This window comes from Cherax quadricarinatus, chromosome 8 (assembly GCF_038502225.1).
Source record: "Cherax quadricarinatus isolate ZL_2023a chromosome 8, ASM3850222v1, whole genome shotgun sequence".
NCBI lineage: Eukaryota > Metazoa > Arthropoda > Malacostraca > Decapoda > Parastacidae > Cherax > Cherax quadricarinatus.
In genome coordinates this window covers 13,109,914-13,126,944 of record NC_091299.1, presented here as the reverse complement: position 1 = coordinate 13,126,944, position 17,031 = coordinate 13,109,914, and the positions used below count along the sequence as shown (strand labels likewise).

The window sequence follows — 17,031 nt, the reverse complement described above, 5'->3', positions numbered from 1 at the left end:
AGGTAGTGTAGCAGACATGCAGGGAGTCCTTTTTCTATCAGTCACTTAATTTACTTGCTACCTTAAACTCTCCAAACGTAGATCTATGTTTGCTCTCATAGCGCTCCAAATGTAGATCTACGTTTTTTCATTCTTTCTTATGGAGAAAATCAAGAGTGGAGCGCTACACACACAAACGCAGATCTACGTTTGGACAGTTACAGGGTTAATGCTACACTTTATCGTTGGCTGGCGCTATAGCCTTTATCGACGCATGCTGTTTTATTATTGTACGTATTGTAGAATCACCAAAAATCACTGAAGAAGGCAGTGTCTCCCCTCTCTCTTCCTCCTCCACTTTGGTACTTTGCTATGACTTCGATCGTGTTCCTCACTCAACGGATGATAAGTGTTCTCTAAGCCCAGTGTAATCTGCTAAGCGAAAATCTGGGACTGTTACTGAGTTATCCCTACTATCATACTTCCATTCAGTGCTATAGGTAATTGATTTGTGGTCACTTGCACCAAGTTCCTCTGAAATTTCTAAATTATTAACGAGGGATTCCTTGTTTGAAAGAGCCAAGTCAAGGAGGTTATTTCCCCTTGTAGGTTCTGTCACAAACTGCTTCAAAAAACAATCCTGAACTACCTCTAAGAAGTCGTTGGACTCTAAATTCCCAGTCTAGGAATTCCAATCAATATGGCTAAAATTAGCCTCATAGAATTACTACATTATCATGCCTTGTGGCCCTAACAGTTTTCTCCCACAGTAGTTTTCCCTGGTCTCTGTCCAAGTTTGGGGGATGGTATATCATGCCTAAAATCAATTTTTTATGCCCTTCTGAAAATTCTACCCAAACAGACTCAGTATGTGTTTCAGATTTTATACCTGTTTTTATGCAACAATTTAAACGATCTCGGACATAGTGACACCCCACCCCCCTTTCCGATACTTTTGTCTGCTTGGAACAATTTAAAACCCTGAATGTGACATTCAGCAGGCATGTCCCTATTTTTCATATTAAACCATGTCTCAGTTATGGCAAAAACGTCAATGTTGCCTGCACTTACAGCTAATCTCAATTCGTCTATCTTATTTCTCGCACTACGACTATTAGTATAATATGCTTTCAGGAACCCTCCCTTCTCTTTTCTCTTCCTGCTGATTTCTGTTCCTCAACTATGCCTGTTACTCTCCTTGTCACCTAATGCCACTAGCTTTCCTATATTCACCAATAACTCTACCTCATTCTGCCTATAGCTGGTTTCCCTAAAACTCACACTATCACTACACTCAGAATTCATTGTTTTTCCACATAAACCCATACCACTATCTATTTCTAGTTTAACCCTTAACCCTTTCAGGTGCCCTATCAGAGACTTGTTCTCAGGGTCCCCAAAATTTAAAAAAAAAAAAAAAAACATTTTCTTATGGAAAGATAGAGAATCTTTTCCCAATCATAATGACACAAAAAGTATGAAATTTGATGGAAAACTTACGGAATTATGCTCTTGTGAAGTTAGCGGTCTCGACGATGTTTACGCATCGGTGATTTTGCCTACTTTGAGCCCTATTTTCTGCCAATTCCAGTGTACTAGTCGACAAAAATCATAACTATTTTGCTAGAACTCCATTTTTTCTATCGAATGAGTGCAGGAAACCACCCATTTACAGATTTCAACTATCCAATACATTGGTCAGAATTTAGCAATTTTGCCAATTTCACACAAATTTCAAAAGATGCCAATTTCCAAATAGGGTCCAGAATACACAAGAAAGACATTCCTGGCACTAAAATAACATTTCCTCTGTTCATTAGTCATGTCTCCACACCTCTCTTACATTCTTTTGCTTTCCATTTTGAATTTTTATTCTCACAAAAAATAGAAGATTTACTGTTATGCAGTCTACTGCATTAGTGCAGAAATGGTATAAATAATATCGGCGCACTTGTGAAAGAATATTAGACTCGCCAGTTGACGTGTATTGGACGCTTTGCATGATTTATTTACTTTTGAACTTTGGTAAAAATCGAACATTTCTGCTATTTTGAGTTCAATTTCAAGGAACTTTTCATTGTAAAACCAGTCAAAATCCTCTCAATTCCTGTAATATGTCTTCCATTCTATCAAATGAGACCAGGAAAACTAGAATACAATAAATACCATAAAAAAATACAGTGCAAAGTCGCTGTTTTAATCCAAAAACACGGTCAAAGTGTTTTCTCATTACGCACTGTGTGCTGCAGGATTTTTTTATACTGTGCACACTGACAACATAGACCCATTCTTTCATATGTAGGCCTACCAGCTTTCTCTCACTAGATTTGAAGGCACTACAATTTATGAGTACTAGTACGTCAAGGACCCTGGCACGTAAGCCGTACTAGTACAGCCGAAACCCTGAAATTCAATTCAAATTCAAATTCAAAGTTTATTCTCTATAAAGATTACAATGCTGAGTTTACAGAATTTGGTTATTGTGTGGTTTACATGTAGTAAAATAATAATTACAGAGTGTACCACTAGAACACCTAGCATGGCTAGGCATTTCGGGCAGCCTTAGATTAAATCTTAAGTTTAAAATATTACAAAATTATGAGGTAAGTTGGTATTATTGCTAAGTGACTAAATACTAGTTTGTGAGTTTAGCAATGTGAATGCTTTTGTTTTGGCACTATACATAGTTTCAGTATTGGAGTATCACAGGCCAACTTATGACTAGTTAAGATTCATTATTTTGAGATTGAGATTGAGATTTCTGTTTATGGTCAAATGGGTGAGTGAGTGTAAGTGTTAACCATCAGGTGGTATTCGTGTAATTAGTTGACAGGGTGTATCAGGGAGATAAGATGTTTTCTGATGGTAGTTTTGAAGGTGATGAATGTGTCTGCAGTTTTAGCATTTTCAGGTAGGGTGTTCCAGATTTTAGGGCCTTTGACATACATTGAATTTTTGTAAAGGTTTAGTCGGACACGGGGAATGTCATAGAGATGTTTGTATCTGGTGTTGTGCCTGTGGGTTCTGTCACAACTATCAAGAAAGCATTTTAGGTCAAGGTTAATATTGGAATTTAAGGTCCTGTAGATGTAGATTGCACAGTAGTAAGTGTGGATGTACTGAACAGGGAGTAAGTTTAGATCTATGAAGAGTGGGGGGATGTGTTGCCAGGGATGGGATTTAGTGATTATTCTTACTGCGGCTTTTTGTTGGGTTATTATTGGCTTTAGGTGTGTTGCTGCAGTTGAACCCCAAGCACAGATAGCATAGGTGAGGTATGGATATATAAGTGAATGGTATAGTGTGAGAAGGGCAGTTTGCGGCACGTAGTATCGTATCTTGGAGAGGATCCCCACCGTTTTGGATACTTTTTTGGTTATGTGTTGGATATGGGTGCTGAAGTTCAGGTTGTTGTCGAGGTATAGGCCTAGGAATTTGCCCTCATTATGCCTGGCAATTAGAGTGTTGTCGATCTTAATGGTAATTTGTGCATCTCCTGCTCTGCTACCAAACATAATGTAGTAGGTTTTGTCAGGGTTAAGCGTAAGTTTTTGGCTGTCATCCAAGTCGATATTTTGATCAGCTCCTCATTAACAATGGTGTTGAGGGTGGCAAGATTAGGGTGAGAGATGACATAAGTCGTGTCGTCAACAAAGAGAATGGGGCTCAGGTGTTGAGGTACGTTTGGAAGATCATTGATGTATATGAGGAAGAGCAGGGGACCAAGGACACTTCCCTGCGGAACTCCAGCATCAAGTGGCTGTGTTGTTGATGCTGTGTCTTTAATGGTGACATACTGATACCTATTAGTAAGGTAAGATTTGAAATATGCAAGGGCATGGCCTCTTATACCATAATGGTCAAGTTTGTGGAGTAGGATGCCATGGTCTACTGTGTCAAAAGCTTTCCTTAGGTCAATAAAACTTCCTAGTGGATATTCCTTATTTTCCAATGCTGTGTAAAGCAGATCTAGCATTTTTATGATTGCATCGTTAGTGCTTTTATTTTTCCTGAATCCAAATTGGCAGGGGTTGAGTATGTTTTGTGCCGTTATAAATGAATATAGTCTCCTGTGCACGAGTTTCTCAAAGATTTTGGATAGCAATGGTAAGTTTGATATTGGCCTATAGTTGTTTAAATCTGTAGGGTCACCACCTTTATGTATTGGTGTAACCCTTGCTGTCTTGAGTAGTTTCGGGAAGGTGCTAGTTTCTAGTGACTTGTTAAAAAGTAATGAGATAGCATGCGAGAGGACATGGGCCGCTCTCTTGTACAATAATGGTGGGACATGAGACAGATTCCCTGAGTTATTTTTAAGTGACTTTATAATCTCGGTGACTTCCATGGGCTCAGTTGGAGCAAGATAGAAGGAATTTGGGAAATTCCCATCTTGGTAGTCCCCGGCATGGGCATTGGTACGTGGGATTTTATTGGCGAGATTAGAACCTATGGTTGAGAAGAAGTCGTTTATCTTGTTAGCTGTGTCAGTGGGATGCAGTGGTGTTTCATTAGGTTTAGTTAGGACAATATTCTTGGTTTTTTTTCAGTTTGTGGGTCCCTAGAATCTGAGAGAGTGTTTTCCAGGTCTTTTTTATATCTCCTCTTGTGTCAGTGAATCTACTGGAGTAGTATAGTTGTTTGGCTTTCTTTATTACTTTGGTGAGGACTGATGAATAGTGTTTAAGAATATCTTTTTGTATTAAGCCCTGTCTATATTGCTTTTCATATTGGTGTTTCTTATCAATGGATTTCAGAATGGTGCTGGTTAGCCATGGGCAACCAAGCCGTTTGTTTGTGATCTGTTTCGTTTTTATAGGACAATGTTTGTTGTATAGTCTAAGTAATTTGTTAAGAAAAATGTCTGTCCAGTCATCAATACCATTGGCCTTGGAGAATTCTGTAGGCCAGTCAACAGTCTCTAGGTCAGCTGTGAACTTCCTTATTGAGGCCTCATCATGGAGTCTAAATGAAACTTTGTTGTATTCAAGTGGTGGTTTACTAATGTTTGTCAAGAGGAAGGTAGGGTAGTGGTCTGTAGTGCTATCTGTGATTATCCCTGATTTAAGGGGGGCTAGTATATTGGTCCATATGTGGTCTATTATGGTTGCACTTGTTTCAATGAGCCTGGTTGGTTTAGTTATTGTTGGTATGAGAAGTGTGTTGTTCATATTGTTGATGAAATCAGTTACAGGCTGATCATCTAGTAGGCCAAGGTTGATGTTGAAATCTCCAGCTAAGAGAAGGTGGTGCTTATTCATTTGTCTGTTTGTTATTAGTGCCTTTAATTTCTCACTGAAATTTGGGATGTTTGCGTGGGGTATCCGGTAAATGGCACCGATTGTTATAGGTGTCTTAAGGTTTTTTACAGTAAAATTAGCAAAAATGTATTCTCCATATTCATCACTAAAGCAAGTGGTGCTAATACAAGATAATTGGTTAGAGTAATAGATTGCAATACCACCCCCAACTTGGTATGGTCTGCAGTTGTGGATTGCTGTGTATCCTGGTAGAGGGTAGATATCTATTGTGTCCTGCTTAAGCCAGGTCTCAGTAAGAATAATGCAGGAGAAGGGTGTCTTTAGTGATTCAAGGAGTGCCAGGAGGTCATCATAGAGTTTGCTTAAGGACCTGATGTTGTAGTTAAGTACTGATAGACTTTTAACATTGTTTAAGATAGTGCTGGCTTGTGATGCTGTGTAGTAAAGGCAGTTACTTTCCAATAGGTTTTGATTGTGTGTCAGATTATGGAGGTTTAGATCAGGGTCAACGTGATCAATCATCTTCTAGGTTTAAATTATGGTTATTTATATCCTGAGTTGTGTGTTGAGTTTTAGTACTGATATCTGTAGTGGTGGGAAGTTTGGACAAGTATATAGCTATAGTATTTTGGTCATGTAGAGTATAGTCACTAATACACATAATGGAGTTGGTGTTGTCTATGTGTTGTGCTGGAATGAGCTAAAGTACTACTAGGTATAAACTAATAATATAAAATACAAATTAAAAATAGCACAAGACTCTCACTTGTAATTGCACTAAGGTCTAAACTGTCCACACATCGATATATGTTCACATGCGGCAGGCTCCGAACGTAGATCAACGTTTTATTTTTCATTCCTTCAAATTTGGTGCGATAGGCCTGAGTCGCCTGGACATGAAAGAATGAGTCTGTGCACTCAGTGGGCACACTATTAAAAAAATCTGGGTAGCACTTAGTACCTTGTGGGAACACCAGTTCAAGTGAGTGCCAGCTAGAGCAAATATCGTGGCAAACACCAAGGATTCACTGATGTCATGTCATATTAACACTCACATTTTAAGAGGAAAGTAAAAATAAGTTAGATAAGATAAATGCATGAGTGGGTGTGGTTGGGCGAAAGTTGGACCTGACTAGCTTGTGCTACTGGGTCAAATGTCGTGCTCCTTCTTTCAGTGGATGTGACCTGATTAGGTGGCTCATAGGTCTAAGCCGGGGGGTGACATGGACCTGCTTTGCATGGGCCAGTAGGCCTGCTGCAGTGTTCATTCTTTATGTTCTTATGTATTCGGCTGGCTGGCTTTGGCTGTCTGTGTCTGTCTGTATCTCTGTCTGTATCTGTCTATATCACTGTCCACTTGTATCTCTGTCTCTCACATGTACTCATAAATACAGTTACTATACATAATGTAAATTACTTAGTAAGTATAACCCAAAAATTCCAGGCCAAGTGCTATACAGTGTTTGTAGATATAAGACATAAATAAACATGATGCAAATAATAGCAGTGTCACTTGCTCAGCAATCAGGGAGCGGCACATACACCACAAACCAACAGGTTTACTAGCCTCTCCCTGAGACAGAGACAAGCAGATGGAAAGACAGACACACAGGCAGACAGAAAGACAGATAAGCAGAGCTAGACAGACAGATAAGCATAGCTAGGCAGACAGACAGACAGACAGATGTACAGATACAAATAGATGTACAGATAGACACAGACATACAGGGACATGTTTGTGTGCAAGAGCAAAAACATATATAGGCAAGGTTCCCCCTCCAGCAGCACACATTTATCAAATGTCACTATTATCTGATGCTGTCATAACACAATTATTCAAGGAACTCGTATTACACTCCAGGCACACAAAGAAGACAGAAAGACAGATAAGCTGAACTGGACAGACAGATAAGCAGAACTAGGCAGAGAGACAGACAGACAGATAGACAGACACAGGTAGATGTACAGATACACAGATGTACAGATAGACAGATAGATGTACAGATAGTCTGGCAAACAGATAGACTGACAGACAGACATACAAAGACATGTTTGTGTGTAAGAGTAAAAACATATAAAGGCAAGGTTCCCCCCTCCAGCAGGGCACATTCTGACCTTTGTCATAACACCATGCTTCAAGGAGGTTCATACTCCAGTGTGTCTAAAACATTGCTGGGACCTATAAATACTTTGTATATATTTCTAAACAATAGTAAATGACCAGGGCAGGTGAAAATGTTCACCTGTCAGTGTGATAGTTAAAATTTGAGTACTATTTCAGTACATAATATTAGTGTCAGAACAAAGATTGGTTATGAAGTCACAAGAACTATTTTAAATTGTAATTATCAGAACATAAAAATTATATAAATTAAAGTAAAAACGAGAAAAAAGGCATATCAGCAACACTTCTGCAAGTGGCAGGACTGGATGTTGCCGTCAGGTGAGCATCCAGAGCCAACTTCATGGTCTTATATCTCGGTAAGTACTGGTCCTAAAATTTTTTTCTTTTGGTCTTATACCACAAAGAAAATACCCCTCTTTAATTTAAAAAAAAAAAATTTAATTTTTCAAAATATTTGGAGTTTCACACAGGCGAACGTAGATCTACATTTGGACAGTTTAAGGGTTAAAGACCTAACAGCTCCCTCCACTGCGTTGGCCAGTGCTCCCACCCTAAACCTAGATAAGTGAACCCCATCCCTGGCATACATGTCATTTCTGCCATAGAAGAGGTCCCAGTTGTCTTTGAATGTTACAGTATTTTCCTTAGTGTTTGTCCAGCCAGCAATTGACACCAGTTGCCCTGGACAACCATTCATTTCCAACTCCCCTCCTGGGCAAAATGCCACATATCACAGGGTTCCCACCCTTCTTCCTTATTATCTCTATTGCTGTCCTATACCTGCTAATCATTACATCCCGCGGTGAGACAGATAATAGGATTGCTCCCATTACCCTTCATGATATTGTCCAGATAGCTATCATTATCCCCCATCCCAGCCCCAGGAAAACACACCCTCTGCCTCCTCTTCCCATCTCAAGACAAAAAAGCCCTATCCATAAATTTAATCTGACTGCCCCCAACTAAAACAGTGTTTTTACCTTCACTGGCGGAGTTCATTGTGACGTTCTCGATGGTCTTCGTTGGGGTTTCAAGGGATGTCGACTCGCCCTCCTCTGCCAATGCTTCCTTGGTGCTTGTTGTGACATTCCCAGCAGACCCAGCTGGTGTGTGTGGGGAAGTACCCTGGCTGGTTTGTTTGGGGAAGTACCCTGGCTTGTTTGTGTAGGGAAGTACCCTGACTGGTGTGTGTGTGGGGAAGTACCCTGACTGGTGTGTGTGTGTGGGGAAGTACCCTGGTTGGTTTGTGTGGGGAAGTACCCTGACTGGTGTGTTCTTTCTTGAATTCTATCGTGTTTCTCGCCTTCTTTACCAAAAGGCTGGCACTAGGAGCTTTCTTTTGGCCTATAGTGGCTTATTTAGCAGTTGCAAGCACAAAAAACAATGGATTATTGTGAAATTTATCGTACAAACGTGTAGGGCGATGGTCACTCGCCGAGAAACAATGCCACACTGACTCTGAATGGTGTGTAGGACTCATTCCATACGACCGCCAAATTTTGAGGCAAATCGCGAAACACGGGGCTATATTTTTGATGAAAGTTGCCGAAAATAAAAATTCATGAAGCGCGTGGCTCACGAAACTCGGGGGTCCACTGTATATATATTTATATTTTAACACATTGGTCCTTTCCCCCTACACTGCATCAAGGTACATAGTGTGTAGGTTCAAATCCTACTGTGGACTGAGAGATAATGTTTGTAAATAATTTCATCCGTTTGCAAATTGTTATTTAACAAACTGGTCATCTCCCACCGAGGTAGGGTGACCAAGAGGAAAAAAAAAAAAGAAGAAAAACTTTCACCATCACTTACTATCTTGCCAGAGGGGTGCTCATACTACAGTTCATAACTGCAAAAATATCCCCACCCCTCCTTCAGAGTGCATGCACTCTGAAGGATTGCCTGCCTATACATGTATTTATAAATAGTATGTATTTATTTTATTGCATGTGTGTGTGTAATTATTAAATCTTATGTTGAAAATGTCACTCAAAATGTACTCTGTATGCTTTTGCATGTTTTATTTTCAATTAGTGCAGACTTACAGTGGTAACTGTAGGTTAGTGTTATTTTAAGTTTTGCACTTTTTTTTTTCTCTTCTTTCTCATAATTCTGTAAATTGTCAGAGTGGAATGTGTATTTTTATTCATTCTAGGTAAATTTATGAAGATGCACTCTTAAAGTCACTAAATGTATTTAGATTTTGTAAAACACAATTTTTTTCTTTGCTATATTAGCACATTACTGTATACTTTATTGTATAACTATTAATTAAAAGTATTGATCTAAGTCATAATTTGTATGCTTAATTATTATCCAATTATTATCTAAATATTTTGGAATACTTATCTTTATTTTCTTCATTCTTAGGACTCCTGGTGGACCTGGTGATAGTGCTGGGGGTCAACCTGTTTTTGCCATGCCCCCTCCCCAACCCACGTCCACTAATCCAACCAATCCCTTTGCTGTGGGTGGAGCGGCCAATGAAAGCACTTCTCTAAATACCAGCAACCAGCCTACCTATACACCAGGTGTGGACAATGTGGAGTCTCCTAAAATGCTAGTTTAACTCTTGTTCATTCAGATGCAAATAAAATGATCGTGATTGGAATGCAGTCAAATTAATAGGAATGCAGTCATGTTTTAGGTAAAAAAAATTCATATTGTTTTATCTAACCATTATCACGTATTTGAGAATTGTGGTAACAGTAATTTTCAAGTTGTTTTTCTTTGGTTTTTGAAGCATTGCATGGCAGTAAAGAATAGGTGCCACCATGGCGTTTAATGTTTAGTTTGTGGGAATATGTAGATATTCTCTTCTGCCTCTAACTTAGGCTCAGAGCCCCATGACAAAGTATGTTAACTTGAGCTGCTTAACTCCGATCTCCCACATGACTGCATTTTTCTTCATTGTTTGAATTTGGCGTTTTCTTTTCTCCCGTGCAGCACCTCGTTTATTATCTGAAATGATTTGTGTTATGTCTTTCACGGTAAAATTTCTGAAAGAGTTAATAAGGAGAATCTAGAATACTGCATTATCTGTTTTTGATTAGATTATTGTTCGTTCTGGGAACTTCTCATATTGTTTTCTAGTATATTAGGTAATCTTTGTGTGTAATGTGGAATAACTAAAATTACCTTTATTAAATAGTCTGATATTATTTTGAGCCTATTTAGATTATATTTTAAATGTCAGTATTTTATTGTACTGTTGATATCCAATTATCCAAGCAGATTGCATTAGTTTTTTACGATACTTCATTCTTAATCCATGCACTAAATTTCAGTATTAGATTTTTCAAACATAACTTGTATGAAGTGTTTACATCTAGCATGTTTGCCATAGTGATTTTCCTCTTTCTCTATTCTCTTCTTATCATTCATACTTTTCATACTTGTAATAGCTACCATATAGTCATCTTGCTCTGATTTTTCCAAGTTGATGGTTCTTTCCTGGTTACTATTCTGACATATACCTTCAGATAATGTACATTTCAGACGTGTGATTGCAATAATTTTTTTTGTGATATAACATGTAACACCACATACTGATAGTCATTTACACATCAGAGCTCATTTATTCTTGTACTGTAAATCTGTATCTTGTATAAACCCCATTATACAAGTGCATAACTAATACAGTGGAACCTTGACTTACGAGTGTCCCAACATACGAGTTTTTTTTTAAATACGAGCTGTCGATCGGTCGATTTTTTGCTCTGAGTTACGAGCCAACATTTGAGTTATGAGCCAGTTCACCCCCCCCCCCATATCCCCCTCAACTCAAAACCTGGACACCTCTTTTGTTTATCTATGATTTCATGCTCTAATTCCATGGAAATCATCCTCTTTTTCTTCTCAGCACTGTCCTTTACAATTACTCTTAGGACTCATGGATAGAAAAGCGAAATTTGGCCAGATGGCTGTCAGAAATGTAAGCAAAGCAGGAGAGAACTGCTCCCACAGCTAGGTAAACAGTGCACTGAATTGGCTTCATTCTGAAGCTCTTGTTATTATTATTATTATTAATTTAGGGAACTGAAGCTCTTTTGTTATTGTAATAATTATTATAATTATTGATAATTTAAGGAACTGAAGCCTCTCACCAGCGTCAAGGTTCCTTGATGCCGGTGAGGGGCTCTTGATTGAGGGAATTGGATATGTTCTCTAGTTCCCTAAATTAATAATAATAATAATTATAATTATAATTATAATAAATTATAATATAATTATAATTATTACAATTACGTACGTATTATATACATAATACGTACGTAATAATTAAGAATGTTGCCGCTAGTTGGCGCAGCTGATTGCAAAACATCCGGTAAGCAGTACACATGTTTACATCGCTGTGGGAGCAGTTCTCTCCTGCTTTACTTGCATTTTTGACAGTCATTTGGCCAAATTTCGCTTTTCTAACCATGGGTCCTAAGAAAATAAGTGCAAAGGACAGTGCTGAGAAGAAAAAGACGATGATTAATATGAAATTAAAGCATGAAATCATAGATAAATATAAGCAAGGTGCATGAGTTGTGGATTTAGCCAGGCAATACCAGCAAAGTACATCTACTGTATGTACAATACTAAAGTAGCAGGAGTTGATAAAGGCTATACCGCCAGCACTGCGAATCTCCCACCCCCAACCTCCCCTACACTCAACCTCCTCCACCCTCAACCTCTACCACCATCTCTGCTCCAAGTGTGTAAGTACATATACACTTTATATAAACAGTTTATTATTTCTTTACAATCTGTAATGTATTATGATTTGTGTGTTTATATACAATATTTTCAGTTTTTTCCTTAGAAAACTAGTGATCTACTGCAGTTAGACTCAAAAATGCTCTATTTTCTCTGCCAATAAAAGCATGAGAAGATACTATATAGTCAAAGTTGGACAGGAAATGGCGGACGCTTTCTCCGCTGCCTCTGCCACCATATTATGGCCTATTTTATTTATTCTAGAGTATATATCATATTTCTGTGTTAATATTGTTTATTATGTCATTTTAGATGAATTGTGATAGATAAATAAGCCATGAAGTTGACAATATCATCATATTCAAGTACAGTAGGGCCCCAGTGAAGATGAGTTTCAGGGTTTTGATGAGGATGTGACCGAAACTAATGACCATAATACCGGTAATAGTGAGGAAAACCCAGACGACCCTCAACCTTCCACTTCTTGTGTTGGGCCGTCTTGTTCATGTTCAGTTGTACCAGAACGAAAGAGGAAACTCTTATTTTCCCATATCCAGGATGCAGATGTGAGCAATGGTGATGATAGTGATAGTGAATATGAACTACAAGCTCTTGAAAATGGTTCCAGTAGCGATAGTGAAGTGGAATATTCTCCAGTGAATCATCAGTATATACGACGATATATGTGCTCTGGTAGTGTGCCATATGCTATTCCAAGGGGAAGGAGTACATCCCATGGCTGTACAACAGGAACAGATAGTGAAAATGAACATGATAGTGTTGCATTTGGGATGGAAAATGTGCATGCATCTGGTGGTGGTAGTTGTGGTGCCAGCCGTGAGGCATCAGGAGTGGGCCATGCTGCCACCCACGCCGCTGCCTCAGCTGATCTACAACAAAGGCCATCATCTCCCACCCACCCACCACACCAGCCTCCACAACCGCCTGTCAGTATCCAGTACCCACCAGCAGACTGCACCTGGGATTGGCAGGAAGCTGCCAATATTGTTCCAAATTCCTATCAGTTTGATGAAAGCCAAAGTGGAATATGGCCATCTTGTACACTTGGGAACAATGCCACCGAACTAGAATGTTTCGAGTTATTCTTTGACAAACCCCTGATGGAAATTATTGTCAGGGAAAGCAACAGATACTTCGAGTACACCATGGCAAACACAATACTTTCACAAAACTCATGCCTACACCAATGGAAGGAGACAACAGTGGCTGAGATGTATCTTTTGTTTGCCACAATAATGCTTATGCCACATGTGTATAAGCACAGTGTGAAATCATACTGGTTGACGGACCGCCTGATTGCAACCCAATCAATTTCAACCAATTTCAACCCAGCCAATTTCAGTGATATAATAGGAGTGAATCGATTTGTTCTACTATTACGTATGCTTCACTTCTCAGACAAAAACCAGGCCTGACAGAAACGACAGGCTATGTAAGATTAGGAATGTGTTTGTGTATCTGAAACAGAAATTCGATATGTATTTTTATCCCTTCAGGAAGCTTGTTATTGATGAGTCTTTGATTCTGTTCAAGGGAAGACTCTCATTCAAGCAGTACATACCAAGCAAGAGGAAACACTTTGGTATAAAGTTGCTTGTGCTTTGTCATTGCTACAGTGGTCTTGTATTGGATATAATTGTGTACACTGGAAGTAATACATTGCGAGATACCAGGAAGTTATTGGGTATCTCTGGTGATGTGGGTAGAACAATGATGAAACAATATCTTGGTAAGGGACATATTATTTTCTGATAACTGGTACACAAGCCCCTTACTCAGTGATGTCTTGCGAGTGAACATGACAGATGTGTGTGGTACAGTGCTTGCAAATCGTAAACATAAGCCCAGGTTCAACGCTGGCACTCATAGAGGTGAGGTGCAGGCGTTTGCTGCCAATGACATCATGGCATTTCGGTGGCATGACAAATGAGATGTCACACTGTTGTCATCAGTTCACCTTAACGAAATGGCAGACACTGGCAGGCAGCATAGAGAGAGCAATGAACCCATTCTACAACCTGCAGCTGTGATTGACCACACCCTCAATATGCATTCAGTGGACAAATGTGACATGCAGATTGGGTTTGCTGATTGTGTTTGCAAGAGTTATAAGTGGTGTATAAAACTCTTTCCATATTCTGGACATTTCCATGCTCAATGCTTATAATATGTATAAGATGAGGACTAGAAACAAACCACCATATGGCAAATTTTGTCTGTCATCAGACAAATAAAGTACCAAGGAGCAACACCTGCAATAGAAAACTGCCCACGAAATTATCAACAACTACCTTCTCGTCTGAAGCATGGTGATCATTTCCTAACAAAACTGCCTGCTACTGCTTTCAAGAAAAAGGCTCAGAAGAGGTGTTACATCTGTGCACATAAAAAAAAAAAATGCCCACAACAACACACACTTGCTTTTTGTGTGAGGAGTGTAAAACACCATTGTGCATGACAGCATGTTTCAGAGACTTCCACAGACTGCAGAACTTCTAGAAACATGTCCTGTGACTGTATATGTGTATATAAAATGTAGAAAAATAGTAATAACATTTTATATTGTTTGTGTAAACACGTTTTGTAAACAATATAGTGACAACAGTGTTTGTGCAGTTATTGTGTAGTATAGAAAGAGAAAAAACTTACAAAATAGTGCTCATATTGGTCTCACAGGCCATAAAAGTTACTTGAAAAAAAAATTAAAAAATAATAGAAAAAAGTACAAAATAAAACATAAACGATCACCGGGTGACCAGTAGTTGGCGATGTTGCCATATGCCAGTCATTTTCTGTCAACTTCACGCCTCCATATCTCGGTAAGTATTGATGGCAATATTTTTTTGTTTAGCCTGTAACATTTAGTAAAAAAAAAAAACATTTTTCGTAAGTTTTTTTTTTTTTTTTCAAACCCTGAGAACAGGTTTGGGAGAGGACCTACCAACCCTGAAAGGATTAATTGTGACAAAACAGGCCTGTTTTGGAAGAAAATGCCAAACAGGACCTACATTACACAGGAAAAAGCACTCCCAGGACACAAACCTATGAAGGACAGGGTTACTCTAATGTGTAGTATTGCTAGTGGGGATTGCAGAGTGAAGCCTCTACTTGTGTATCACTCTGAAATTCCCAGAGTGTTCAAGAAAAACAGTGTCGTCAAAGCTAATTTGTGTGTGATGTGGAGGGCAAACAGTAAAGCATGGGTCACTAAGGACATTTTCTATGACTGGTTTTACCATGTGTTTGGCCCCATTGAAAAATTACCTCCTGGAAAATAAATTGGACCTTAAGTGCCTCTTGGTATTAGACAATGCTCCTGGTTATCCTTCAGATTTGCCAGAGCGAATTTCGGGGGACTTGAGTTTTATCAAAGTGAAATTCTTGCCTCCTAATACCACTCCTCTCCTCCAGCCCATGGACCAGCAGGTCATTTCAAATTTCAGAAAACTGTACACCAAAGCAATGTTTCAAAAGTGCTTTGAAGTGACCTCAGACACTAATGACCCTAAGAGAGTTTTGGAAAGATCACTTTAGTATCCTCAGTTGCGTAAACCTTATAGGTAAGGCTTTGGAGGGAGTGACTAACAGGATCTTGAACTCTACTTGGAGGAAACTGTGGCCAAAATGTGTAGAAGAGAGGGATTTTGAAGGGTTTGGGGCTAACCCTCAGGAGCCTGTGCCAGTTGTGGAATCTATTGTGGCATTGGGGAAGTCCTTGGGGTTGGAGGTTAGCGGGGAGGATGTGGAAGAGTTGGTGGAGGACGACGAAGAGCTAAGCACTGATGAGCTGCAAAAGCACCTTCAACAGCAAGAGGCCACAACTGAGGAAATTGCTTCAGAGGAGGGGAGAGAGAAATTGAGGAAGTTGCCTTCTTCAACGATTAAGGAAATTTGTACAATGTGGACAAAGGTGCAAACCTTTATGGAGGTAAATTACCCTAACACAGCTGTTGCAAGCCGTGCTGGTGACTTACAATGACAATGTTGTGAACCACTTCAGGAAAATCTTAAAGGAACGCGAGGTACAGAGCTCTATGGACAGATTTTTTGTGCAAGAGGTGTCCAGTGACTCTCAAGTTGTTCCCAGTGGCATTAAAAGAAGGGAAGTAACCCCGGAAAAGGACTTGCTACTTAAAGTCCTTATGGAAGGGGATTCCTCTTGCAAAAATTAATGCACTTCCATCTCCACTCCTCCCATCTCATCACACATCACTACATCTTCAATAAAGGTAAGTGTCATTTATTCTTCATTTAGTACATTACATATATTGTGCATGTATCCTTCTTTTTGTGTGTAGGAAAATGTATACTTCATGTGTTAAAATTTATTTTTTCATACTTTTTGGTGTCTGGATGGATTAATTGGATTTCCGTTATTTCTTATTGGGAAAGTTAATTCGACTTATGATAATTTTGTCAAACGATGAGCTCTCTGGAACAGATTAATATCCTAAGTCGGGGGTTCACTGTAATTATAATAATAGACAGCTTCAAAATGCCGTCACTAGATGGGAGTGATTACCACAGCCATTCTGGAACGGTTGTGGCCGCCTCCACCTGTCACATGATGACATATTTTATTCATTCTAGAGTATATATCAGGTTTCTGTGATATTTATATTACTTATTATGTCATATTATCTAAATTTTGATAGATCAATAAGCCATAGAGTTGATATTAGGAAAATTATTGGCATACTTTAGACCTCTAATGGTCTGAAGTGTCATGCGTTTTTTCACCATGAGGAGGGCCTAAGCAGCATGGGTTCGACTCCCTGGCTAGTGCAGTGTTGTTATTGATCAATACTACTTGTTCTGTGGGTACAATAATATATATATATATATATATATATATATGTATATATATATATATATATATATTATATATATATATATATATATATATATATATATATATTTATATATATATATATATTTATA

The 17,031-nt window shown here is 38.8% G+C and overlaps 1 protein-coding gene across 12 annotated transcripts in view; it reads left to right on the top strand.

Annotated features, from left to right (window-relative positions):
• The window catches only part of Csp (Cysteine string protein), a 338,068-nt gene that overhangs the window by 265,666 nt on the left and 55,371 nt on the right, over positions 1 to 17,031 (top strand). For all 12 annotated transcript variants that reach the window (XM_070082897.1, XM_070082888.1, XM_070082893.1 and 9 more), the window contains one exon: positions 9,736 to 9,896. In XM_070082897.1, coding sequence (XP_069938998.1) covers positions 9,736 to 9,896 — 161 coding nt within the window. The remainder of the gene's footprint in view (positions 1 to 9,735; positions 9,897 to 17,031) is intronic.